This window comes from Myotis brandtii, unplaced genomic scaffold (assembly GCF_000412655.1).
Source record: "Myotis brandtii unplaced genomic scaffold, ASM41265v1 scaffold208, whole genome shotgun sequence".
In the NCBI taxonomy this organism is placed as follows: Eukaryota; Metazoa; Chordata; class Mammalia; order Chiroptera; family Vespertilionidae; genus Myotis; species Myotis brandtii.
In genome coordinates, this window is record NW_005357764.1 from 6,036,376 (window position 1) to 6,061,722 (window position 25,347).

A 25,347-nucleotide genomic window follows, 5' to 3' on the forward strand; every position below is an offset into this window, starting at 1 on the left:
TCCCCATCTCTCACTGAGCTCCCAGGACCTGGTGCTGTTGCTCAGTCTGCACTTGAGGCAGCAGCTCAAAGTTCATTACCTCTGTGCGGTACGAGGCCTAAACCAGGGCCCAATATTATGTGCTGCCTGACACCTGGTGAAGCCGGGAGGGCCCGAAAGGCTTAAGCATGAGTCCCCCTCCCCACTCTGCTCCCACAGTCAGGTCCCCTAGGCAGCAACCCTCCTAACTTCAGGGACCCCCCCGCGCAGTTCCTGCTTGTGCCTGAGTAGCGGGTTTCAGCTCTGCCAGTTCATGGAATTATTCAAATAAGCCAATCGCTTCCTCCCACAGGATCCGGGGCCACCTCACCCTCTTGATACTACACAGCCTGCTCCCACTGCCCTCCTTGCTCACTCTGTTCCCACTTGAAACCCCGAGAGGCCCCGCATGGCGTGTCCTGCCCTCCTTCCCCAGGCCGAATGTAGGTGACTAATAAATTGCTGCCACTCTCATCTGTCCAGTGTCAGATGGTGTGTGCTCAGCCATCCCCATCACCCTAAGGTGGGAACCCTCCCTCAGCAACGAGATGAATAAGAGGTGATAAAAAATCCTTAGGTTCTCTCAGCAAGGGAGCCTGGTGGCCGGGGCGGAGCTGTACAGAGCGAGCGGGGTGAGACACCAGCAAATGTGTGCAGCTCAGGACTGGCCTGGGGCTCCTGCAGCCTGGGGCTCCGTCCCCGAGAATGGCCCTCACAGCCAGGCTGCCCATGGCCAAGAGGTCTGGACCACTTCCACTTTTCTAAGCCTCTGATAGATTACAAACCAGAGACATGCCAAGATAGAGCAATAAACCTGCGGCCTGTTTCAAATGCTTACATTTAACAAATTACTGCTTTTAACATTAAAACCTCACTTGGAATAATTCCTAAAGGCTAAATGTGAAGAGGTGATTGTGAATGTGAGGCTCGGGCCAAAAGGCTCCCTGCCCCTGGCATCAGGCCACGCCCTGTGTCTCTAGGGGGATTCTTGGGGCCTGGTGTGTGCCAGACCCAGACCTGTCCAGTGACCAGGAGGCCAGATGGATCTCTGCCCCACCACCACATGCTCTTCCGCCCGCTCTTCCTTCTCCTCCCGCTTCCTGTCCTCTTCTCTCCTCTGCCTCCCCCGCCCCCATCATCCTGCTGCCAGATATGTGAGCCCTGCAAAATGTAGAGACTGTGGCCCTGGGTGGATCAGCTGTCCCTGCTGCCTAATCCTCTTCCTTGCCCCTGGAGGTGCAGGGTCATGGCTTTTCGCTAGGTTGGCTTGCCCAGGGGGACCAGTCTTCCAGATCTCCATCATGGGGGCTAAATTACCATATCACCATGCAGCCAGTGTGGTCAGCAAAGCCTGGACTTACCAGAACAGGCTCCATTCCCGGTCCTGTCTCTGTCTCCTGACACACCTCTCCTCCTGATGCCTGGACAGCCTCAGTGCAGAGCACCCCTCCCCAGAGGGCTCACCCCTCCCCAGGACGGCCATGCCCTTCCCCAGCTGCCTTGTAGGTAGTCTTACAAAGGTGGCAGGCATTCAGCCACAGCCTCACCAATGAGTGCTTAGTAAATGTAGGAATCGCGGTACCCAGGAAAAACACAGTACCTCTCGAGTATGCACCAGGGCCCTGCCCTTGGCCAGGGCAGGGGTGCAGCGGTCAGAGAAAACTCATCTATACAATTTAGGTTGGGACCTGAAGGGTATGTAGGAGGGGCCAGTGGCTAAGTGGAAGAGGAGGGCACTCTGGGAAGAGAGAGGGGCACTATGTGGAGTCTGGGCTTGGTGTTGTGAGGTCCCTGTGGCCACAGTGCGGGAAGCAAGGTTGGGGTTGGGGCGCTGAGAGCAGGCCAGAGCCAGACACCCCAGACCTGGATGTAGTTGAGTTCCTGGGGCTGAGCTGCTCAGGTGAAATCCTCCAAGCAGAGTCCCAGGCTGACCCTGGGAGCTGGCTCTTCCCCAAACTGCCTCAGCCACAGTCTCCGAGAAAAGCTAGTCAAGATAGAGGACCCAGAGGTGTGCCTCTGGTCACAAGAGAGATGGGGGACTGGGTGGGGCCACAAGAGGGAGTTGGGGTTCTCTATGTGTAGCCAAAGGCTGTTGCTCTCTGGGGTTCCCACCCCCTCCTCCAGGCCAGTCCTGGTTGTCAGGCTCGGGGCATGCAGGCCTGGGGGAACCAGAACCAGGCTGCTGGCTGCACGTGAGACCCCGTGCCCACCAGCTCCAGCAATCAGTCATCCCAAGATGGTCCTTACAGCTCTGCCAGGTGGTAATTAAGCTCCCAGGGGGGCTATGTTTAAGGTTTTGTCAACATGGCTATTCATAAAATGCTGCTTCTGGGACATGGATCAGAAGCTCAAGAGGAGTTGGGGAGTGGGCATGGTGCTCCTTCAGCCACCTCGGGCCAATTCCAAAGTTTTTGAGGTCACTTCTCGCTGTAAAGATGAGCTCATCTTTTTAATACCTATGAACTAGATAGGTATTAAAAAGTCCTATCTAGTTCAGTTAAAAATCAAAACTTTATACAATAATGTGAATATACAGAGGTGGGAGGAAAGTAGGTTAATGAAAATAATAAATAAAACAATAATTAATAAATAATAAAGCAAGAATAAACTGTCTCACATACTCACAATTATAAACCTACATTTGCCCACCCCTGTACTTAACACTACTAAATTGCACACTTAAAAATGGTCAGGATAGGCCCGGCTGGCGTAGTTCAGTGGTTGAGCATTGACCTATGAACCAGGAGGTTATGGTTCAATTCCTAGTCAGGGCATATGCCTGGGTTGCGGGCTCAGTCCCCAGTGTGGGGTGTGCAGGAGACAGCCAATCAATGATTCTCTCTCATCTTGATGTTTCTATCTCTCTCTTTTTCTCTCTCTCTTCCTTTCTGAAATTGATATATATATATATATTTTAATGGTCAAGATGGACTGTGGCTGGTGTGACTCAGTTGGTTGGGGCACCGGCAGGTTGCTGGTTGGAGCACATGCCTGTGTTGTGGGCTTGTTCCCTGAAGGGGGAGTGCAGGAGGCAGCCGATCCACGTTCTACTCTCACATCCATGTTTCTCTCTCTTCCTCTCCTTTCTTCTCTCTCTAAAAATCAATAAAAATATTTTCTTTTAAATGGTCAAGATGGTAAATTTTATGTTATGCGCATTTTATCACAATTAAAAATAAATTAATTTATAAAAGAACTACTCTCACAACCAATTTTAGCCTTTTTGTATCCCCCAGCTCAGGCCTGTGCTGCAGCTCAGGGACCAGCAATCAGGGCGTGTCATGTAACTACATGAGGAAAAGGGGGCTGTGTTAGAGTTCTCCAGAGAGAGGTTATAAGGAATTGGCTTGAGTGATTATAGAGGCTGGCACGTTCATCATCCATAATCGTACACCTGATGTCCCAGTTCAAAGGTCGTCAGGCTGGGGATTTCTGCCGGTCCTTTGTTCTAGTCAGTCCCCCAGCAGATTGGAGGAGGCCCATTAGGAAGGCAACCTGCTTTCCTCCGTCCACCGATTCAAATGTTAATCTTATCCAGAAACACCCAGAGTAATGGGTAACCCAACTATGCAGGCACCCGGGGCCCAGTCAAATGGACACATAAAGTTAACCAACCCAGCGGTTAGAGAGCAAAGACTGCAGAAGCGAGTCAGGGTTCCCCTCTGTTTCTGGCCCTCGCTACTGGCGGACCTCTCTGGCCTCAGTTTCCACATCTCATCAGATGAGACAAGGCCTCTGTCTGCTGTGAAGTGCCCTACAGATGTGAGCTATGGCTGTGGTGGTGATTATGACTATTCTATGGTAGTTGTTCTTGGTAAATGACAGGAAGGTTGCTGAGGGCCCTGGCGCGGTTCTCAGAGGCAGTGGGGCGGGGGCGGGGGTAGAATCATTGCCCAGTACCTTCCCAGCACACTGGTTTCCAGAGGGGATTTATGGGCCCTGGTCGTCATTATTTCAGGGTGACATGAAAAAAGGGCCCATGACCTCATCATAAGCATTTATTCCACAGGGAAGTTGTTTGCAAAACACAACAGACATCAGTGATGATGGTCATGGAGTTGTAAATCTTTTTAGCTTCCTGGGGACCAAGGCCCTTGATTTGGTTCTCCAGGAGCTTAGGCGTTTTCAAATAGATAACAGAATCCCAAAGTCCATTAAGCAAGGTAATTTACAACAGTGGCAACGCAGATTCAGGGAAACCCATTAGAGCATTTTTCCCATTTGGCTTGTAGAAAAGACATTATTCTAAGCACACACACAATGAACGCTGTTCGGTGACAGTGAGGACATCCGTTAGCTCCCCTAATGAGTTTACTCATCCCCCTCACTCGCCGTGCATTAATTCTGAGTGAAAGTTATGCCGCCAGATAAGGTTCTCAGAACCCTGACACACACCTGGGACCTCATTTTTGAGCCATTAAATAGGCATCACTGGACATTGTGACAAGGAGAAGGGGGTAAGGCAACTTCTTTTTTGTTTAATCCTCATCCAAGGACATGCCCAGACTTAGAGGAAGGGAGGGAAAGAGAGAGAGAGAGAGAGAGAGAAACATCAATCAGTTGCCTTCCATACTTGCCCCTACCAGGGAGCAAACCCACCACCCAGGCATGTGCCCTGACAGGAGATCAGACCGGCAACCTTTCAGTGCACAGGATGACGCTCAACCAACTGAGCCACTCTGGCTGGGCAAAGGCAACCTCTGTTAGAGCTCAGACTCAGACTTCAGCTATCCCTTGTCAAAGGCGGAGTGAAATAAAGAAGCAATTTCAAGCTTTGTACTGCAGAAGCTTTCTGAGGCCCCAGGAGTGTTTGGGGAGAGGAGTTAAACATACACTGAAATTTGTGAAATTGCTCTTTTTTTTTCCCCATGTTTTAAATGACAACCAAAATAGATTTGTGACACAGGTGTAGATTTCTTTTTCAAGAGGGCAAGAGCTCTCTTCAATCATGTGGTTTTAATTGCGTAACAGATGTGGCTCTCCATTGTGGGGACTGAAGCAGGGCTTCTGGCCACTGGATCTAGCATTTCCTGTTTTGTAGACCAAATATTATATTAGTATGCTGCCCGGTTTCTGCATCCCTCACAGCATTGTGATGAAGTAGTGATCACCCCAAATGTCCATGGTCCCAACACCCTGATTACCACACTGAATACGTGGGAAGGAGGAGGGAGAAGGGAAGAGGACAGGAACAATATTATTTGATTGTCACCAGTGTCACCTGACACTGGCATTTTCTGCTCATACCTGATGTTGAAAGCTGGTTTCCTCTAGACTTAACTTTCCTCTTGTGAGTACTTTTTTGGATTCTTTAGAGACCCCCAACTTTGGAGCATTTGGTTGCATTTTCCTCTGGATGGTTATCTATTTCCTCTCTCCTTCAGTCTCTGGGAACTTGGGGGTCTGTCTGTCTGTAGGGTTGCCTTCCTCTTCTGGGCTAACTTTTTAGGCCAGTCCTCTGACCCTTGTGGTCCATATCTGGTCTATAAGAAAATCTATGTATCAGTGGCCTTGCTTTTGGCAAGAGCTTGGTTTGGCTCCAAATGTCTCCTCTCCTCTCCTCTCCTCTCCTCCCCCCCCCTCCTCTCTCTCTCTCTCTCTCTCTCTCTCTCTCTCTCTTCCTGTCCTCTCCTCTCTAATCTTCTTCTCTCCTCTTCCCACCCACCCCACTGGATCTCATGTTTACACTCTTCAGGTATATATCTGACACCAGCCCCCCAACTCCAGAGCCTCATCCAAGCCATCCAAGCCATCTTCCTGACACTCCTCTTGCTAGACTTGCATTTTTGGAGACCTCAGATGAAACTTGGGTAGAGAGCCCCCTTTCAACAACGTGTCACATTTGCATTTATGAATCTACATGCACGAACTGTCGCTGGAAGGATACACAGAACAGTGCTTGTATCAGGGGAGAGGAAGTGGGATGCAGGCTTGGTTTTCACCATTTACTATTTTTGTACTGTTTGAATTAATTTCTCATGCATATGAGAAATTATGCTTTAGCAATTCAAAAAGCACAAATCAATTCACATTTTAAGTTAGATATTTTTGTAAGGTGACCTCCTTGCTTCTGATATCACTGGACTATTCTCGCAGATATTTTCAGTGTTCCAGCTCAGAGGCTGTGTGGTCTTGCAGAAGGTGCTAGTGAACTATACTAGACACTATGGACTCGTTGTGAGACCCTGAGCAGATCCCTACACTTTCTGGCCTCAGTTTCCCCACCTGCTAGACATCTGCCTTGCCATCATCCTGGAATTCCTAGGACTCAATCTATCTGTCAGATCAAAGTGTGGTAGAACAGCTTGCTCAAGTCTGAAGGACAAAGCCATTCCTTCTTGTTCCTAAGACTGTGCAGGGTGGGTCGTGCTGTAGTTACCAAGCCCTAGGTCCCTCCAATCAGGTGGGAGCCAGAGCTGGGCAGCAGATCGGAAACTGTCTCCAGCTCCTGAGCCAGCCTCTCCTGTGCCCCTTCCCCAAGTTTCTGGCTCAGCAACTTCCTCCCTGAAAGACCTTCGATTTAACCTCTCCATACCTCAAGTTCCCCCTTACCTATGGGGGCATTATATACAGTATGTAAAATATATATAATATTACATATTATATACAGCAGTTACATAATGGGATCCTTGTGGAAATTAAATTGGATAATCCACATAAAGAACCTAGCTAGTGTTAAAGTACTCAAAACTGCCAGTTTGTTTGTTGTTGTTTTTTAATAATTGCTTTTATTTATTTATTTTTATTGATTTCAGAGAGAGGAAGGGAGAAGGAGAGAGATAGAAAAATCACTGATGAGAGAAAATCACTGATCGGCTGCCTCCTGCACACACATACCCCCATTGAGGACTGAGCCCGCAACCCAGGCATGTGCCCTTGACCAGAATTGAACCCGGGACCCTTCAGTCTGCAGGCCAACGCTCTATCCACTGAGCAAACCAGCTAGGGCTTGTTTGTTTTTTAACCAAAGTACACAAATGTCCCCAACTGACCTTCCAGGTCAGGAATCAGGGAACGTGGCCTCCTGGGCTGCAGCTCAGGCACTGAGAGGCACATTACTCAAAATGGATTCAGGGTGAGCGTGCACACACACGCACAGCTTCCTTGAACTTGGGAACTTTGTGCAGCGATGGTGGAGGCCTGGTTGTGGCGGGGGAGAGGCCTTGGATGGGGCATTGCCTTGGATGCACAGACAATGGCTGACCTCTTCCCACTGGCTGCAGTGGGTGTATGGTTGGGACGGCAGGGAAATAGCAGTCAGCAGCAGGATAGCGATTTCTTTTCTCAGGGGCCTAGAGAATGGGGGAGGACTTTGGAGAAGCTACAAAGATAACTCAGAGCTGCTTTGAACATCTGAACCTAAAGCACTTCTGAAGCAGAGAGGCTGGGCGGCACCATCGATCTTTAGGTTCGTCAGAACTAGTGCCTCCGACGGGGCTGTGCTGAGGACCCAGGATCTGCGCTCCTCACAGGAGTTCATCAGGGAGATCTCTCAGCCTATCCTCTGGGGACCAGACACCAAAACTCACGCCTAAAGTAAAGCACCAGCCTCAGAGTCCTGTTTTAGGGGTCATCTGTGTATCTCAAAGGAAACCAGGTGCTAAGCTCCTGCGTGGAATCAGTGTGGTTAACTGCAGCCAAAACCATTTCTGCAAGTCGTGCCTGCCCTTTGCCCTCCATGGAGTCAGTGGAACCCAGACTGAACATAGAGTGACTTTGAAGTTGGGACTGATGGACCCCAAGTGCCCGAGGCTGTGAGGAGGAGGGGTGATAGTTGTGCATCCTTTTGCCCTCACTGTCTGTGGGGGCCTTGGACCCACTGTCCAAGCCAGAACCCTTCTTCCAGGATCCGCTGAAACTCCAAAGCTTCATGTTACCTGAGAACATGGCTGGAGGAGGGTGCCCTTTATGGTGTAGTCACACTACCCCCTGCTGGCCAGAAGGCAGCATGACAGGGAGGCCAGCTGTGGCCAGCACTGGTAGACATTTGCCAAGAGCCTGCTGTGGGCAAGGTACCAGGCATATAGTAAGCGCTCAATACATGTTAGTTTTCGTGACTGTTTAGGTGGTGTCGGCGTTGTCATGCAGTTAGTACCACAGGAGGACATGTGGGCTGAGAGGAGTCAGGGAAGAAGGGGGTCCGAGACAGCACCAGGGGGTGATGAGCCGGAGCAGAGCTGGGACATATGGAGGGGGGTAGTGGGACACATCCCACTTCCTGACTCTGCCTGGAGCTCGCTCTCTCCCAGGAAAATCACTTCTCAAAGTGTGAGCCGTGAGCAGAGGGTCCTTCTTCAAGGTCAGAGGGAAAGCAGCCACAGCAGCCTACCTCCCCCTTCCACAGAGGCCTGGCCCCAGCTCCCCAGGACAAGCCCCTGCAGGTCCCAGGTTCTCTCAGCCTGGGCTCCACTGGCACCGTCCGCAAACCTGCCCTTCCCCGCACGCACACAGATGCGGGGCTGACCCAGCTTAACCAAGCCGCGCAGACCAAAACCTCAATCAGCTCACATGGCCTCGCTCTTTTCATTTTCATCAAGATAGGAAAATGCCAAGATAAGTAATTGTCAGAGTTAATAATTTAACAATGCAATAGGCCTTATAATTAAAAATAAGCTGCAAGGGGGCCACAGAGTGATTGTAATAATGTCTCAAGAGCCAATTATAGAAAAGCTTCCTCTCACTGTGCCAGGAGAACAAACAGGAAGGAATCAAACTCAGTGGGGCTTAGAGCAGTTCACGCATCACGAAACCCTCCTTCCAAGTCTGGGCTGTCGGGGGCTTTGGATACATTTGGCCAATGCTGGCTCCCATCTCCATGTATTTTCCCTCTTTATCTATCTGGGGGCCTTTGCTTGTTTGTTTTGCTTGATTCAGAAGTAACTATGAAGTCCTCCTTCTCTCCCTGCCCCTGCTCCTGGTCCTTCCGGTACATCCTGGAGAGTCCAAAGCTCCATTTCTCAGCCTTGGTCCCACTCCTCCCTGGTGGGCCTTGGTGAGCACCAACACACAGTTTACTTGTTTTGTACAATAGCGCAGTTCATAGAAAAGTTTCCCCTTTCCTGACCAGCATTCACACCTGCTCTCCAGAGCATTGTAACCACCACCTGGGAACATCAACTCTGATTTCTGACAACCACTAATAGAGGTGACTAGGCTCCCCTCTGCTCCCGCTGGCTCAGCCTCCTGACTCGGCAATCCCATTCCAGCCCCAGAACACAGTATCCTACGTGGTCCACATATTTCCACTTAGAGAACCTCTTCCAGGGTATCTTTTCCAGACCTAACTGTTTTCTTTTCTTTCTTTCTTTCTTTTAATATATTTTTATTGATTTCAGAGAGGAAGGGAGAGGGAGAGATAGAAACATCAATGATGAGAGAGTATCATTGATCGGCTACCTCCTGCATGCCCCCCACTGGGGATCAAATCCACAACCCAGACAAGTGCCCTTGGCCAGAATCGAACCCAAGACCCTTCAGTCTACAGGCCGGTGCTCTATCTACTGAGCCAACCCAGCTAGAGCTGTTTTGTGTGTGTGTGTTTTTAATCAGTAAGTAAATTCTGATCATACTATCATAGACTTTTCCTCCCTTAAGTAAAAATCTGTTTCCTCAAAAATCTAAGCATGTCCATGGAAGGACACGGTCATGTGAACATCCCCACCAAGCCAGTGACCATGGATAAAAGGAAGGAAGGGCTGTGCGGCCTGATGGGCAGGTCAGAGAGGTTGGTGAAAGCAGGACAAGGAATGTGTTTCACACAAATGGCCTGAGGCCGAACCTGACCCCAAACTGGAGGCTTTATCCAATGTGACAAAGAGGGCCCCAAACTATATCCAGCAGGGAACAGCCTGCCTGCCTTCGCTTATTCTAGGCCCCTAAACTGGGGGGCTCACAAGAACATGACTGAGAAAAGAAGTCAGAGGTGAATGTGTACAACTACAGAAAGGAAACCAGACACCATCTTTGGAAACCTAGAAGGCTCTGAAGTCTTAGGACCATTATTAGGCCCTGCAGAGACCCTTCAACAGAAACTGGGTTTTCAGAGAAAACCCCGAGACTTTATTTGAGGGAGGTAGACTCACTTATCGGAAGAACACACAGCCTCAAATGTTCGCCCAGCCATCAGTCTCCCTGCTGTAGAGAGTCCACTGCACCCCAAGCAGAAATTCCCCTTTTCTGCCTCCCAGACTGAGGTGCCAGGACAAGGAGAGGTCCAGTCCGGGAACCCTGGCCTGGAGTCCTGCCGTGTGGGGCAGGCGGCCTCCCGCTCAGACATCCACCTCCCGGAGAAGGAGGAGGAAGGAAACCAGGAGCTCAGCCTCGAGGCCAGCACCACTCACGTCTCCGCTGTGGAGACACAACTAGGTATGTGTGGGCGTGGGAGACACAGGGCCAGCAGCTCCCCTGGAAGCAGTGCCCCAGCCTCCAAAAGGAAACCTCTGGGTCCTTTTCCAGAAAATACGTTCAGTTTATAGGTTCTTATAGTCTAATAAAAACATGGAAAAATGAGCTCAGCGAAAGTTTTTTCCTCAGTTTTCTTTGGAACCAAGATCCAACCCTAGGAGCCAACTCAAACATCATGTCTTTAATGAATCTTCCCCTCACCCTGCATCCCCAGAACCCAACAGGGCTCCCTCAGTACCGGTGATCATTAAATGTCTGCTGAATGAATGAGTTGCCTGTGGGCTCCTGGAACGGGTGAGAGGCCAAGCTTCATATTCCTTTACAGGCGCAGCATATCTCGGAGTAACTTCTCTGTTTGGGTGTTTGGCTTGGCCGTGCCTCCTTCCTAATGGGGTGAAAGACAAAGACATCTCTTGTGTGTCTCCTCTGCTGGAACATGGCTTACTATGTGGCTTTCTGCCAGCAGGCCCAAGGCCAGGAGTCTGGTCCATGCACTAGTGACTTACAGCAGCAAGGAATCCAAATAGACCTTTGAAAGTGTTATTTCCCATCCACTATCAACCAGGTAACATGACAACCATTTTAACTTCCTTGATGCAAGAGAGCAGGCTAATACAAGCAAGTCTGGGTTTTTAATGACAAATTCTCTATTTGTCAGCAACAATAAGGTGAATGACTTCCATGATCCAAGAGAATCAGTGCTCATGTAGTAAAAGTCCCTTCGTTTGGAGTACACTAAGAACAGTGGGGTGCAAGGCATCACATCTATGCACTTGCAGAGCCTAACAAGTGATTTCTCTATTGCTAAAGGTAGGGCTCAGAGAGTGTGGCTGGCTCCGCCTGGCATCTGTTCCAACATCTTTGCCAACACATAATCCACTTCATCAAGATAGAAAGAGGGAAACTTCTGCCTCTAACTATGATGGAGTAGCTGGCACCAGTCTGGCTCTCCCATCATAAACAACTAAAATACACATCTACATATATACATGTATACATATATGTGTACATTTTTATGTGACAACTTTTCAGGCAAGGACAGTGGGCAGTATAAGACTATGATCCCTGAGAGAAGGGAAATTCATGAGGTAAGCTGTACAATCACTCAACCATCCAGCTCTCTAATTGAGGACAATTTCACACAATATATAAAGATGTTATTTGTAACAGCAACAACATAAAGGAGAAGAGAATGAAGTTGTATAAGAGCAGAGTTTTAAAATAAATTGTTATAATTGCAGGATGTTAAATGTAACCCCCATGGTAATCAAAAAGAAAATATCTATTGTGGGGAAGCATGGGACTTGGTTGGAAAGTTTGTAAGGTGGATTCTCCGAAAGGTCGGGGGCCTCCAGGGTGAGCTGGCTGAAGGCGGCCACCCCCGCCTTGACTTTTCCAAACAAGTCTGAGCCCCTGGGTGTTTTACTGGAATCTTTATGTTTAGTCTTTAGTCGTCCTTGCTTAAGGGACACTGCAGATGCATATGTCTTCTCAAGGATACTTACCCTGCTGATAGTATCTAGAAGTTAATTTTAGTTCAAGCTGTTATTACAATAAAAGCCTAAGGAGGCAGGCAAATGGGGTTGTTTGGTTTCTCAAGCCAAGCAGTCCCTTAGCCCTCTCTCACAGAAACATGTGTCAGAGTAATCATTCATCCGTCGCTCAGGGTCTGCTTGGTCAGCCCCGGCAATCTATAGAATGCATGCAGAAGGAAATGAGAATGGAATCAAGATGGTTCACTACAAAAAAAAAAAAAAAAAACTAAACTCAAAAGATGGCAATAATGGAGGAATAATGGACAAAGAAAGTATAAAACATACAGAAAACTAATCACAAAATGGCAGAAGTCTTTTCTTATCAGTAATTATTTTAAATGTAAATGGATTAAACTCTCCAAGTAAGTGAAAAGGCAGATATTGACAGAATGGATTTTTAAAAGCATAATCTAATTATTGCTGCCCCTTGAATAACATGGGTTTGAACTTCATAGGTCCACTTATACACAGATTTTTTTCAATAAATACTATAAATTTATTTTCTCTTCCCTGTGATTTTCTTAATAAGACTTTCTTTTTCTAGATTACTTTAAGACTACAGTAGCAATACGTCTAACATACAAGTAAAGAGATTGAATCAGTAATCAAAACCTCCAAACAAAAGTTCAGGACCAGACTTTACTGGTGAATTCAACCAAACAATTAAAGACTAATTAACATCAGTCCTTCTCAAACTCTTCCCAAAATAGAAGAGGTGATTGTAAAGCACATGAGAAATTAGTCACTAGGGAAATGCAAATGAAAACCAGTAAGATACCACTTCACACCTTTTAGGATATAAATGAATGAATGAGTGAAAATAAGTATTAGCAAAGATGTGGAGTTAAAACCCTCTTACTGGTACATTGGTGGTGGGAATGTAAAAATGATGCAGCTGCTATGGTAGTTTGACAATTCCTCAAAAGCTAAACACAGCATTACTATATGACAAGTTCACTCCTAGGTATATACCCAAAACAATTGAAAATGAGGACTGGAACAGATATTTGTATGCCAATGTTAATTGCAGCAATATTTATAATAGCCAAAAAGGAAACAACCTACATGACCATATACTATAAGTAAATGGATAAACAAAATGTGGGTATACAATGGAATATTACTCATCCATAAAAAAGGAATTAATTTCTGATACATGCTTCAATATGAAACTATTATGCTAAGTGAAATAAGCCAGACACAAAACAAATATTGACTGATTTCATTTATGCAAAATATCTAAAATAGGCAAATTCATACAGACAGAAAGATTAGAGGTTACAAAGTATGGGTAAGGACGTTATTGCTTAATTATTGCAGAGTTTCTGTTGAAATTAAGTAAAAGTTTAGGAAACAGTGGCAATGGTTGCACAAGTGTGAATGTAATTAATGCCACTGAAGTGTACACTACAAATGGCTAAAAGGTTAATCTTTATGTTATATTTTACCACAATAAAAAAGTCTTTTAAAAAACAATAGCAAAAAAGCAAACATTCCAATTACATTATAAGCAAAAAACATGGAGATTTCACCAGAGGATATACAGATGACAAGTTTATGAAAAATATGTTAACCATCGTTATATATTATGGAAATACAAATTCAAACCATAATAAGACACCACTATACACTTATCAAAATGGCTAAAGTGAAAAAAAATATGACAACACTACATATTAGCAAGGATGCAGAGAAACTGGATCACTCATATGTTGCTCATAGGAATGAAAAATAGTACAGACACTCTGGAAAACACTTTAGCACTTCCTTAAAAATTAAATATGCAACTACCGTATAATCTAGCATCTGTACTCCTGGACATTTATCCCAGAGAAATGAAGATGTTTATACAAAAAATCAGCCCACAAATGTTTATAGTAGATTTACTCATAATAGTTAAAAACTGGAAATAACCCCCAGACATCTCTGAAGAAGTAAATGGTTAAAGAATATGTGGTACGTCAATACTTTGAATACCACTCAGCAATAAAAAGGAAGGAACTACTGACATTTGCAACAACCTGTATAAAAAACTGATTGAACTCCAGAGGATTATGCTAAATGCAAAAAACACTCTCAAAAGGTTATGTGCTGTATGATTCCATTTATATAACACTCTTGAAATGACCAAATAATACAAATGGAGAACAGATTAGTGGTTTCCAAGGATTAAGGAGGGACTGAGGTGGGAGGGGAGTAGGCAACTAGTGGGTCCCTGTGTGATGGAAATGCTCTCCTGGTTTTAATATTGCACTATAGCCTTGCAAAATGTTATCAAGGGAAATTGGGTAAAGGATCTCTATATTATTTCCCATAGTTACGTATTCTACAATTATCTTAAAATTAAAAGTTTAATATATTCTTAATATATTACTTATAAAATAGCATTATCAAAATGTATAATTAATGTATTTAATATGTGTAATAGACATTAAATCCAGATATATATATATATGCACATATCTAGAAAGAATACAAATGTCCATCAATAGAATGAATAAATTGTGGTCTATTAGGTCAATGAATATTGTTAAGCAATAAAAAGTAATGAAGCCCTGACCGGTTTGGCTCAGTGGATAGAGTGTCGGCCTGTGGACTGAAGGGTCCCGGGTTCGATTCCGGTCAAGGGCATGTACCTTGGTTGTGGGCACATCCCCAGTAGGGGGTGTGCAGGAGGCAGCTGATCGATGTTTCTCACTCATCGATGTTTCTGACTCTCTATCCCTCTCCCTTCCTCTCTGTAAAAAATCAATAAAATATATTTTTTTAAAAAAGTAATGAAATGCTGATAATGCAACAATACAGGTGAATCTAAAAACAAAATATAAAAACATATGTTGACCAAAAGAAGTCAGACACAAGAGAATTTATACAATGCACACTATGATTCAATTTGCATGAAAACTTACTAAATTATAGTGTTAGAGATATATACTTAGGTGGTAAATCTAAAAAGAAAAGCGAGGTAGTGATTACCATAAAGGGAAAATAATAGTCCCTATGGTTGGGAAGGGGAGCTTAGAGTGCCAGCAAAGTTTGATTTCTCTGCCTGGGCAATGGCTACACAACCATTTGCTTTGTAATAATTTGTTAAGCTGTACATTTGTTTGATGCATTTTCACATAGTGTGTTATGTTATATTCATAATAAAAGCAATTTTAAAAGGAAGAAAAAGAGATACACCTCAATGTTTAGGGCCTAAGGGGAGAGAATCTTTGGATAATTTTCCTGCTTACCTTTCTGTAGCTTTCTCATAAAGAACAGGAAGTCTGGTGTCAGACCTTACCTTAATTCAAATCCCAGCTCTCTCTTATCAGCTATACGACCTCAGGCAAGTTGATTAACGGGAAACTTCTATTTCCTTACCTGAGAAATGGGGTAATACAGATACTCCTCAACTTATGATGAGGTTACATCCCAGTAAACCCATCATGTTAAAAATGTCAGAAGTGGAAAATGCATTTAACACACCTGACCTACTAAACACCATAGCTTAGCCTCACCTACCTTAAACATGCTCACAATACTTTTATTCATCTGCAGTTGGGCAAAATCATCTCACACAATGAATACACTATAGGTATTGGTTGTTTATCCTGGTGATATCATACCTGACTAGGAACATCAGCTCACTGCACCTAGTCTGAGAAAAGATCATAATTCAAAATTCAAAGTATATCTTCTACCCAATTTGTATCACCTTCACACCATCATAAAGTCGAAAACCCGTAAGTTAAAGCATCTTAAGTCAGGGACCATCTATATTGGGCAGGTGGGCGCACAGAACAGTAAGTGCCCGTCCATCCTAAGCCCTCATCCTGTGTTGGCTGCTGTTGTCATAAGTCTAAATTACCTTTACCATGAAGAAACAAACGTGAAATCCAGTTTTGGCTTATAAACATTCATCACACTTCACTGTGATTGCTTAATTCTTTTTCTTCTCTGCCTGACAGTGGGCACCGTGGGGACAGTCTGTGTTGACTTGCTGCCATCCTTAGCTCGCAGCACAGAGCCTGAGTGAAAGGAGCCCAGGTGTTTTGCTTTTAATGCAATGCTGCGGTCATGGCAGAATGTGAACACCTGAAAGTGGAACTCAGAACCCATGCCCTGCCTCTATCCTTGCTCCCCCGGAGGAGCGAGCCCTATAGCTCGGCCATGCTAAATAGCCTAAATGTAGCTCTCTCTACAGTCCTGGGTCCCACTGCCTCTAGGAAACAGCCCACAGCATGATGGGAAGGACCCTTTGGCCTTGTTTCAGAGGAAGGATGAGAATGGAGAACGAAGAACGGGGTTGGAAGGCTCCAAGGAAGCCCCATCTGACACCTAGCAGGCTGTCCATGCCTGGCTGGTTCTGGGTAAACCCAACTCTGATAAGCTGCAACATCAAGGGAGCCCTGGGGGAGCCAGGAAAGCAGTCCCAGGCCTGAGGGCACCCCCTGGGCCCTATGAGAGAGGCGTGCAGGAAGTGAAGGATTCCCAGAACATGGCATCTCTGGATTTCCCAGCAGAGAAATGAGGCAGTGTAGGGGTTGAGAGACAGCAGCATAGGGTTTCAGAGCTGACATATCAGGATGCTAGGTACAGAAAGGCTTCCAAGGAGCAAGACTTTTAAAACTGGAGCGTCATCACAGTGGCCAAAGGCTCTGGGACTCCTTAGGAGGCAGCTAGAAGACAGGTGGGCTTGGAGTTCATGGGGTAGAAGCTGCTACTTACTGGTCCAAAATCAGGCTTCCTAGAGTCACTTCAGTAGCCTAGACAATAGGTCACCACTGCACAGAGCTACTGAGATGACAGTCAGAAATGGCCCCAGCTCCATTTCCAGAATCTGCCCCAGCAACTTCCCCTCGTGTCAAAGTAAGTAAATACAGGTGAACACAATCCAGCTACAGCCTGACCTCAAACCACAGGACAGCCTCCTTTTCTGTTTCCTTGGAAGACACCTGGCCCTCGGAATACTTTTAACCTCTAGAACAGTGGTTCTCAACCTTGGCTGCACATTGATTAGAATAACCTGGGAATCTTTTTAAAATCCTGATTTCTGGGCCTCATCCTCTGGAAATTGTTTCTTTGTTATGGGGTGAGGCCACAACATTAGTAACAAAGAAACAGAATTTCCGGAGGATGAGGCCTAGAAATAATCAGGATTAAAAGATTCCCAGGTGATTCTAATGTGCAGCCAAGGTTGAGAACCACTGCTCTAGAACCTCTGCTGGGAAGGATGAGACTGCTCACTACAGAACCCAGAAGGGAGGTAAACTTGCACCACAAGACCAGACAGGGCAAAAGGCAGGCAGCCAGACGCCAGAGAGAAGGCTGAAACACTTTGGCAGCAGTGAGAGCAGTAGCCTTCTCCACTCCCTCTGCCTCATGGGCAGCAGCTGCTCTGATGGGAACCTGGATTTAGGGGAAGGATGAGATCTCACAATGAATGTGGTCATTCAGATAAAGGTAACTCACCACATCCTGCATGCAGTTCTAGGTCCCAGACCTTGGTAGAATTAGACTACATATTTATAGACCAACAGCTCAGGTGCCTCTGCAAAACTCTGGGAGCATTTTTAATCAATGAATTTTCTAAAAATTAGAGGCTACTTGGTTTTAGCATTGGACTTGGTAGCAAAGACTGTGCCATCAGGAAGAATCCCAGAACCCTAGATCCACTAAAGGGGGGGATGATCCTCAGGACAGGGGTGCCTTCAACAGGGAAACAACAGGGAAGCCAGCATGCTAGAAGGCACACATTGATTTAGCTGCTTTACTTTTCTTTACAATCCTACTTCAGTACTTTGTGGTAAATTGAACCTAAAGTAGGATTTAGAAGTTAAGTGGAATTCAGAGAGGCAGAATTCTACTGTTAAAAGGAGCAATGCTCGATCCCCAGTGGGGGGCACGCAGGACGCAGCCGATCAATGATTCTCTCTCAACATTGATGTTTCTATCTCTCTCCCTCTCCCTTCCTCTCTGAAATCAATAAAAATATATATTTTTTAAAAAGGGTACAAAAGCAAGCTAGTCAGTTTAGCTTCCCCCAGACATAGCACTTATCCTCTGTGACCAACCAAATGAAGGACCCATGCCATCATTAAAATGAAACACACTTATAAAGTCATGGGTTGATATCTTTGCCATTTATTTTTTAAAATCTTATTCAAAATATTAAATAATACAATTTCGGATATGAAAAAAATTACTGCAATAAAACAGTCCAGGTGTATTTCCATTGTGCTTCCCTTCCTGATTAGGACCGTAAATTGTCCACCAAGAGAAATGATGGACTGCCCTTCTCCTCCCATCTCTACACAAAGCACACACCCACCTGCTCACCGGGCTTTGTGAGTGGGCGTTTGATGTACATTAGGGGTTATATGTTCTAAAAAGTTGGTATTGACATTTGTAAGTCAACCATGGTTCAAATCATATATTTACACATTGATCAATTCTTTATGATAGGCTAAAATAAAATACAGGATTAGTTTCCAGTAGCTGTTAAAAATAATACAGTGGGAGGAAACATCAGTGTACACATATATTCTTTATGTATACAACTTCATTCAGGTTTAATTTTAATTTGAAAGGCCGAGATATAATATTATTTAAGTAATAATGGCCCCTAAAATTTATTCAAACTTACTATAAGACAATAAACAATATGAAAAAATCTGATATAATTTTAAACTCTGCCCCCTGCTTGAAAGCTTGGAGGAACCCGTGCTATAATCAATTGCTAACTAAAAGCAATTGTACATGTATTTATTATTTTACCACAATTTCTACCTCTAAATTTAATTCAGTAATTCTAACCAAAAAATGGTATCTCTATAACATTTTACCTACATCCACTGCAAACTGCAGCATCTCTACTGCCAGAATTTCTAGAAACATTTATTAACTGAGCTAAAATTGTGGTCATATTGAGTAATATTATTATCTTAAATTATGTTTAAATTATCCAAAACAATTTTCCTGGAGAAGAAAAATGTTACCTATATGCAAACCTATGTATGTATTATTACATACATCCTTGTAGATTACAGTTTGGGAGCACAAAGAAATGTGCTTTTAAAGGAGTATTTGGAGGGCAGGAAGAGAATCTGAATCAACAGTACCGGATATGTTAGAATTTAGTTACAAGTTTTTGATCTTTTTTAAAAGTAGCATCACTAATACTTCCAGAAGTACAATAAAGAAATCTAAAACAATAAAAGGTAATGCTTAGCTCCACATTTTAGACACCTGACTGAATTCACCTCTGAAAATGTAAAAAAATTATATACTCCTTGTTTGTGATATTTAATTTCCAAAGCACCAAGGCAAAATAAAGAGAGACCCACCTCTCATTTAAGTATCAATTGCCTATGGCAAAAATCTTCACGATATCATATAAAAAGTCAAGCAAATAATATTACATAATAAGCAAACTCAAATCACACTGCTTTAAAAAATATAATCATTGGTAATCTTCAGAGAAGGCATTGCCTCATTAACATTCTGGTCTAGACGATGATATTCCACCGTTTTGGAACAAAGACCATCACGCCATTTCCTGCTTTGAACCAGAAGGAAAATCTGGAATAAGACAAAATAAATTAGACATACAGAAGAAAAAATGGAGGAGATGCTAAAAGTTTTTATAACAAGTGAAAAACCTCTTTCCTAGGTTCCTAAGTATGCAAAGTAAAATATCAAAAACAGCAAAAAAGCTATTTTGTTTTCCATTTTATTGTACATAGAGTGCTTGTTAGAAACAGATTCCTGGGCTCTCTTCAAAAATGAGTTAGTAGATTGCGGTGGAATCCAGGAACCCACCTGTTTAACACATCCCTTAGGTGTTTATAATAGAAATGACCCAAATTAAACACCGGGATAGAATAACCCTGGCATTCAAAATTTTGTCCACCTACAAGCATTTACAAAGCTAGTGACAGACCACTAAACCACAAATAACCAAAAGGATTTTAGAATCACTGACTCTCAAATATGGAAGGCATTTTGACATTATCTGGTCGTTTTGTCATTTCTCAGGTAAAAAAATCAAGGTCCCAAAGGGCAAGGTGGTTTGCCAGGAATCACAAAGCAAGTTACAATAAAGTCAAAATCTGAGACTTCCTGACCAGTAAGCATTAAAAAGGGCATTGTGTGTTGGATCTCCCTTTAATAAAATATTTGAAAAGCTTAACTATTCAGCTCTGGGACTAAGAGTACCAAAATGCACCCTCACAGTAAATTATTTATCCAGTCCTCTTTTTTTTTCTTTTTTTTTTTTAATCTTCCCCCAAGGATATGTTTATTGATTTTTAGAGAGAAGAAGGAAGGGGGAGAGGGAGAAGAGGGGGTGGGAGAAGCATCGAAGTGAGAGAGAAACATCAATCAGTTGCCTCCTGTACGCACCCGTCCTTGCCCCAACTGGGATCAAACCCGCATCCTAGGTATGTGCCCTGACCAGGAATTGAACCTGCCACCTTTTGGTGTACAGGATGACACAAGGGCCATTCAGTCCTCTTTATACCCCCTTTGCCTCATGGAATCTAACAAACCAATTCCAGTGCAGAAATGTTCGTCACATTATTTCTGAACTAAAAATTGGAAGTCATCTAAATGTTCAACTAGAAAACAGCTAAATAAAATATGTAGCTATTAAATCATGTTTTTAAAGAATATTAATGATAATGGAAAATGCTCATGATTTGTTAGGTAGAAAGCACCATACAAAACTCTATATGAGATCAAATTCATTTAAAAATTATAACATACAAAAAATAGTTAAAAATTATAACATACACATATATGTCTGAATTATATATATGTATATATGTGTGTGTGTGTGTGTGTATATATGTATGTGTGTGTATGTGTGTGTGTATATATATATATGTGTGTGTGTGTGTGTGTGTGTGTATATATACACATACCAGAAATATACCAAAATGGTAATAATGCTCAGCTTTGAGTGGTAGCCTAAATGTTCATTTCTATATTTTTCCGTATTTTCTGAATTCCCTAAACTTTTACAACCAGGGAAAAAAGTTATTAAAATATCACTAAGTTCAATGCTTAATTAATTAAAAGTACTAAATTAACCATCTTTCTCCACAAGTATTCCCATTGAAAAAGGAATGCTAAATTAAGATATAAAACCTTTTTACTTTTTTTAATCACAGGGTTTTGGCCCTGGCAAGGTAGCTCAATTGGTTAGAGCAATGTCCCGATATGTCAAAGCTGTTAGTTCAATCTTCAGTCAGGGCACATTCAAGAAGCAACCAATAAATATACATCAATAAGTGAAACAACAAATGAATGTTTCTCTCTCTTTCTCGCTCCCTTCCCCTCCCCTCAAATCAATTTTTTAAAAATTATTTCTTTTCTTAGAAACACATGTAGTAAAACATTCTGACTATAGTTGTTAAAATATATCAGTGATGGCGAACCTATGACACGCGTGTCAGAGGTGACAGGCGAACTCATTTTTTTGGTTGATTTTTCTTTGTTAAATGGCATTTAAATATATAAAATAATTATCAAAAATATAAGTCTTTGTTTTACTATGGTTGCAAATATCAAAAAATTTCTATATGTGACAAGGCACCAGAGTTAAGTTAGGGTTTTTCAAAATGCTGACACGCCAAGTTCAAAAGGTTCGCCATCACTGAAATACATCATAGATTTATAAACTGATTAGGCATGTCCATGTTTTACCATTTTAAACATGACTAAAGAAAAAGTCCTGAATCACCAAAAGCATTAATAAGAAGTATGATTCAGCCCTAGCTGGTTTGGCTCAGTGAATAAGAGCGTCGGCCTGCGGACAGACGGGTCCCAGGTTCGATTCCGGCCAAGGGCACATGCCTAGGTTGCGGGCTCGATCCCCAGTGGGGGGCTTGCAGGAGGCAGCCGATCAATGATTCTCTCTCATCATTGATGTTTCTATCTATCTATCCCTCTCCCTTCCTCTCTAAAATCAATAAACATACGTTTTTTTAAAAAAGAATGAGGTCCATATTTAAAAAAAAAAAGTATGATTCAGATATTAAAGGACAACTAGGGGGCTAAAAAACCCAAACTTACCTTCCTTTTGTTGTGATATGTAATATAAACAACAGCAATGCAAAAAGCAAAAATAATAAGATGAAAAAAGAAATGGCTATCTTCCTCTTCTATATTTGAGGATGGGGTCTTAAAAGATCTCACTGACTGTTCAATTTCCATGTAGCCCCTGTTTTCTTCCAACGCCTCGCTGGACTCATCATCCCTGGGGTTGGTGGTCCAGTCATAGTCTGGTTCTCCGTACTCTCCATTGTCCAGAGTATCTTTGGCGGTGGATGGAGAACTATTCAGGGTGAGAAGATCCTCCTCTTCTATGCTAGGATCTTCATTGTTATCAGCTTCCTCTTGGGACAGAGTAGCAGTAGGTGAAGGATGAGGGGGGACAGATGCCCTTCCACTTTTCTCTGTACTAGTTGTGGGAGGGAGAGTGGTGCTGATTTGGGAAATAGAAGGTTTGGTTTGTTCTTCAGGTTTTAAAACAGCACTCATATTTGGAGTAGAAACATCCGGGAGTGCAGTCTGGTTCAGTGAAGCAGCCAGTGGTAGAGCTAAAGTAAGTGAATAAACAACATTAAATGAAAGCTCTAACTTTATATCCATTAAGCTAGAAGCATATTAACCTAAATTTTTCACTAAGCATTTCTCTTTGCTAAATTCCTATTATCTTGCTCTTGAGAATTAGTAAGTCTCAATAGGCAGCAATCAGTTCGTTTTCTTCTTAGGTCAATTATGCATCAGATAACAACTGTCTTGCCAGACAGCAACAACTTAAGCAACAAAGAAGACCTAGCCTGCCAACAGAAGGGAAAAAGAAAGAATAAAGAGGAGTTTGACTTTAGGTCACAAGGGCGAAGTCCACACACAGCTCTCACCCATCTCCTCTGTTTTCACTTCACAAAGGGGTTGGACTTCAGTAATCTTTGCCCAGCCAGACTCCATCCCATGCCCAGAACAGAAAAAAACAGACGCTGTTCCTCGTTCAAGGTCACAAACTACATAAGAAATTTGAACTTAAGTACTTTCCTTTTACATATATATATGTTTTTATTGATTTTAGAGAGAGAGGAAGGGAGAGGGAGAGAGAAAGAAACATTTATGTGAAACAGAAACATCAATTGGTTGCCTCCACACATACCCCGACCATGGACCAAACCTGCAACCTGTGCATGTGCCCTGACCAGAAATCCAACTAGCAACCTTTCAGCGTACAGGACGTTGCTCAACCAACTGAACCACACCGGCCAAGGCTGAACTTAAGTACTTCCAATGCAGTACAACAAGTTCAAGAGAAGCTAATGTAGACAGCATTTCTAAGTGCTACTAGAACTGGCAGATACCCCCCTCCCAAATTTAAAAAAAAAAAAAAAAGTATTCTTAGGAAGAAAAAAGGGAAAACTCCTAAAGGAAAAGAATTGGAAACTGGAGCTTAAAAACAAAGTGTGAACTAGACTATTTTAAAGATTAAAGAAGGCAATCTGGATACAGGAATGACACCAAATACATACAAGCTCTTAACTCAGCATGATTTACTAAAGTAAAAGTTAAATTATTCACATCAGTAAGTCTACATACCAAAAGTTCAGAGGCATACCTGCTGAAATTTAACAGTTTCTAACTTAAAACCTAATGTATCTGTTGAACAACTTCAAGAATATCCACTACACTTTTTAAAAAATGCTTTAAAATGTCACATGAGATTTAAAAATACTCACATAATATTTTTAAGTCTATCACAGTAAAGAAAAATATTTTATAGGGCTAAGATTAAACCAAATTATTCTTGGGCTTTGCAAAAGCAGGTGTGCCTGAACACAAATGAACAACCTAACAGCCAACTCTTCGTCTATGTGAATTCACTCTGGCTTGTGTATCATAGTTGACATACACTTTGTATAGAAAAAAAAATGGACTGAATAGACTCTCAGAAAAAATGATTTAGTAAATTAGTAAAAAAATTAGTAAAACTCTCCTATAACAGTTGCAACAGTTGGTTTTTTGAACTTGTCACTAGAAGAAGAAAATAAACAGGGACTACAAAAGTGTAGTGGATATTCTTGAAGTTGTTCAACAGATACTACATTAGACTATAAATTAGTTATTCAGAAAACTATTAAGAGGAATTTCTTAAAAGAATCTTGACATTTATCACCTCAACTTGGTTATGATTCAAGCATTTAAAAATTGCTATTTCTCTGATATATTTAATTTTCCTGACAAAGTGTGGGAAAACATGTTTTAAAAGAAAATGGTAAAGCTGGAAGCCAACAAGCTAAACTTGACTTTTTAAATTTTTATTTTTCTATGCTTGACCTTTGGAATAGTCATGTATATGTAAAGGGACACAAGCTGACAGGGGTGGGAATTATTATAATTTGTCCCTAAATGCCCCCAGTCTTGATTCTCCTTGTCATCAGCTATCACCCACTAACCTTTGTCCCTGAACTCCCCGTTAGGATCCCTAATTCTCAATGATTTTAGCTTCTGGTTCGAGTTCACTCTACCCAAATACTCCTGTCTTGGTTTCAAAAACCTTGACCCTCCTCTCTTCTGATGAGGCAGCCCTTAACTTCTCATTCCCATGGTCATTATCTACCATCACAACTCTTCCAGAATCTCAACTTCATGCATCCCACTCACTGACATGACCACCTATTCTTTGAATTCATTCCCTGATATTCTGAACCCATCAGGATCATAATTCTCTGAACCTACCACCTTTTTACTCCCTCGCCCAATACACTCTCATCCCTCCTTACCCAGATTCAAGTCTGTGGTCAGACACCATCCCTCTCACATATACCTCTAATTTCCTTCCCCCTTGCTCATTTTGTCCCACTTACATGATGAGGCTATATCCCAAGTTAAATCAAACTCTCTGACTAGCCCCCATTTGCACCAAGCAGCTGAGCATGACTGAAAATAAATGTACAACCATGCCATTGTTTTTCTGTCATCTTAAATTTAATGCCAAAACTTGAGGTGTACATGTAATGCTGTTGGCAATTACCTATTTTCCTAGTCCATCCACCCTCCTGCTCCCTTAGGAGACCATTCACATTTCCCTGTCCTCAAACTTCCAACACCTTCTCTGTTGTACTCACTTTCAACTGATGGTATCACTTCCTAACTTCTCTGAGAAAAATGCAGTGATTAGAAGAGAACTTCCACGAACTACCAGAACTCTAGACTCATAAATCCAACTGCCTACTTGAAATCTCCTCTTAGATGTCTGACCTTCAAAGTAATATGTTCCAAACGAATTATGATTTTGGCCTCCAGGAAGATGAAGTAAACATACTTTTCCTTGTTCCTCTCTCTAAACACAACTAAAATCCTGCATAATATATAT

The 25,347-nt window shown here is 43.1% G+C and overlaps 1 protein-coding gene and 1 long non-coding RNA gene across 2 annotated transcripts in view; one reads left to right on the top strand and one right to left on the bottom strand.

Annotated features, from left to right (window-relative positions):
* The window catches only part of LOC106725981, a 21,718-nt gene extending 13,577 nt beyond the window's left edge, over positions 1 to 8,141 (top strand). Inside the window, exons 3-4 of the long non-coding RNA XR_001361997.1 lie at positions 2,025 to 2,028; positions 8,067 to 8,141. This is a non-coding gene — a long non-coding RNA (uncharacterized LOC106725981). The remainder of the gene's footprint in view (positions 1 to 2,024; positions 2,029 to 8,066) is intronic.
* Positions 8,142 to 18,066: 9,925 nt separating this feature from the next.
* On the bottom strand, positions 18,067 to 22,711 carry LOC102249320 (chromosome unknown open reading frame, human C5orf15). Its single transcript, XM_005865555.2, has 2 exons — positions 22,020 to 22,711; positions 18,067 to 19,523 (listed from the first exon to the last, which is right to left on the bottom strand). The coding sequence occupies exons 1-2, from the start codon at positions 22,596 to 22,598 to the stop codon at positions 19,392 to 19,394; spliced, it is 711 nt and encodes a 236-aa protein (XP_005865617.1). The 5' UTR covers positions 22,599 to 22,711; the 3' UTR covers positions 18,067 to 19,391.
* Positions 22,712 to 25,347: the final 2,636 nt, after the last annotated feature.

Coding starts and splice junctions, on each gene's coding strand:
- LOC102249320 (XM_005865555.2), bottom strand. CDS start 22,598: ATGGATATAAAGTTAGAGCTTTCATTTAATGTTGTTTATTCACTTACT. Junction 19,524..22,019: donor CATATCACAACAAAAGGAAG/GTAAGTTTGGGT, acceptor GTCTTATTCCAG/ATTTTCCTTCTGGTTCAAAG.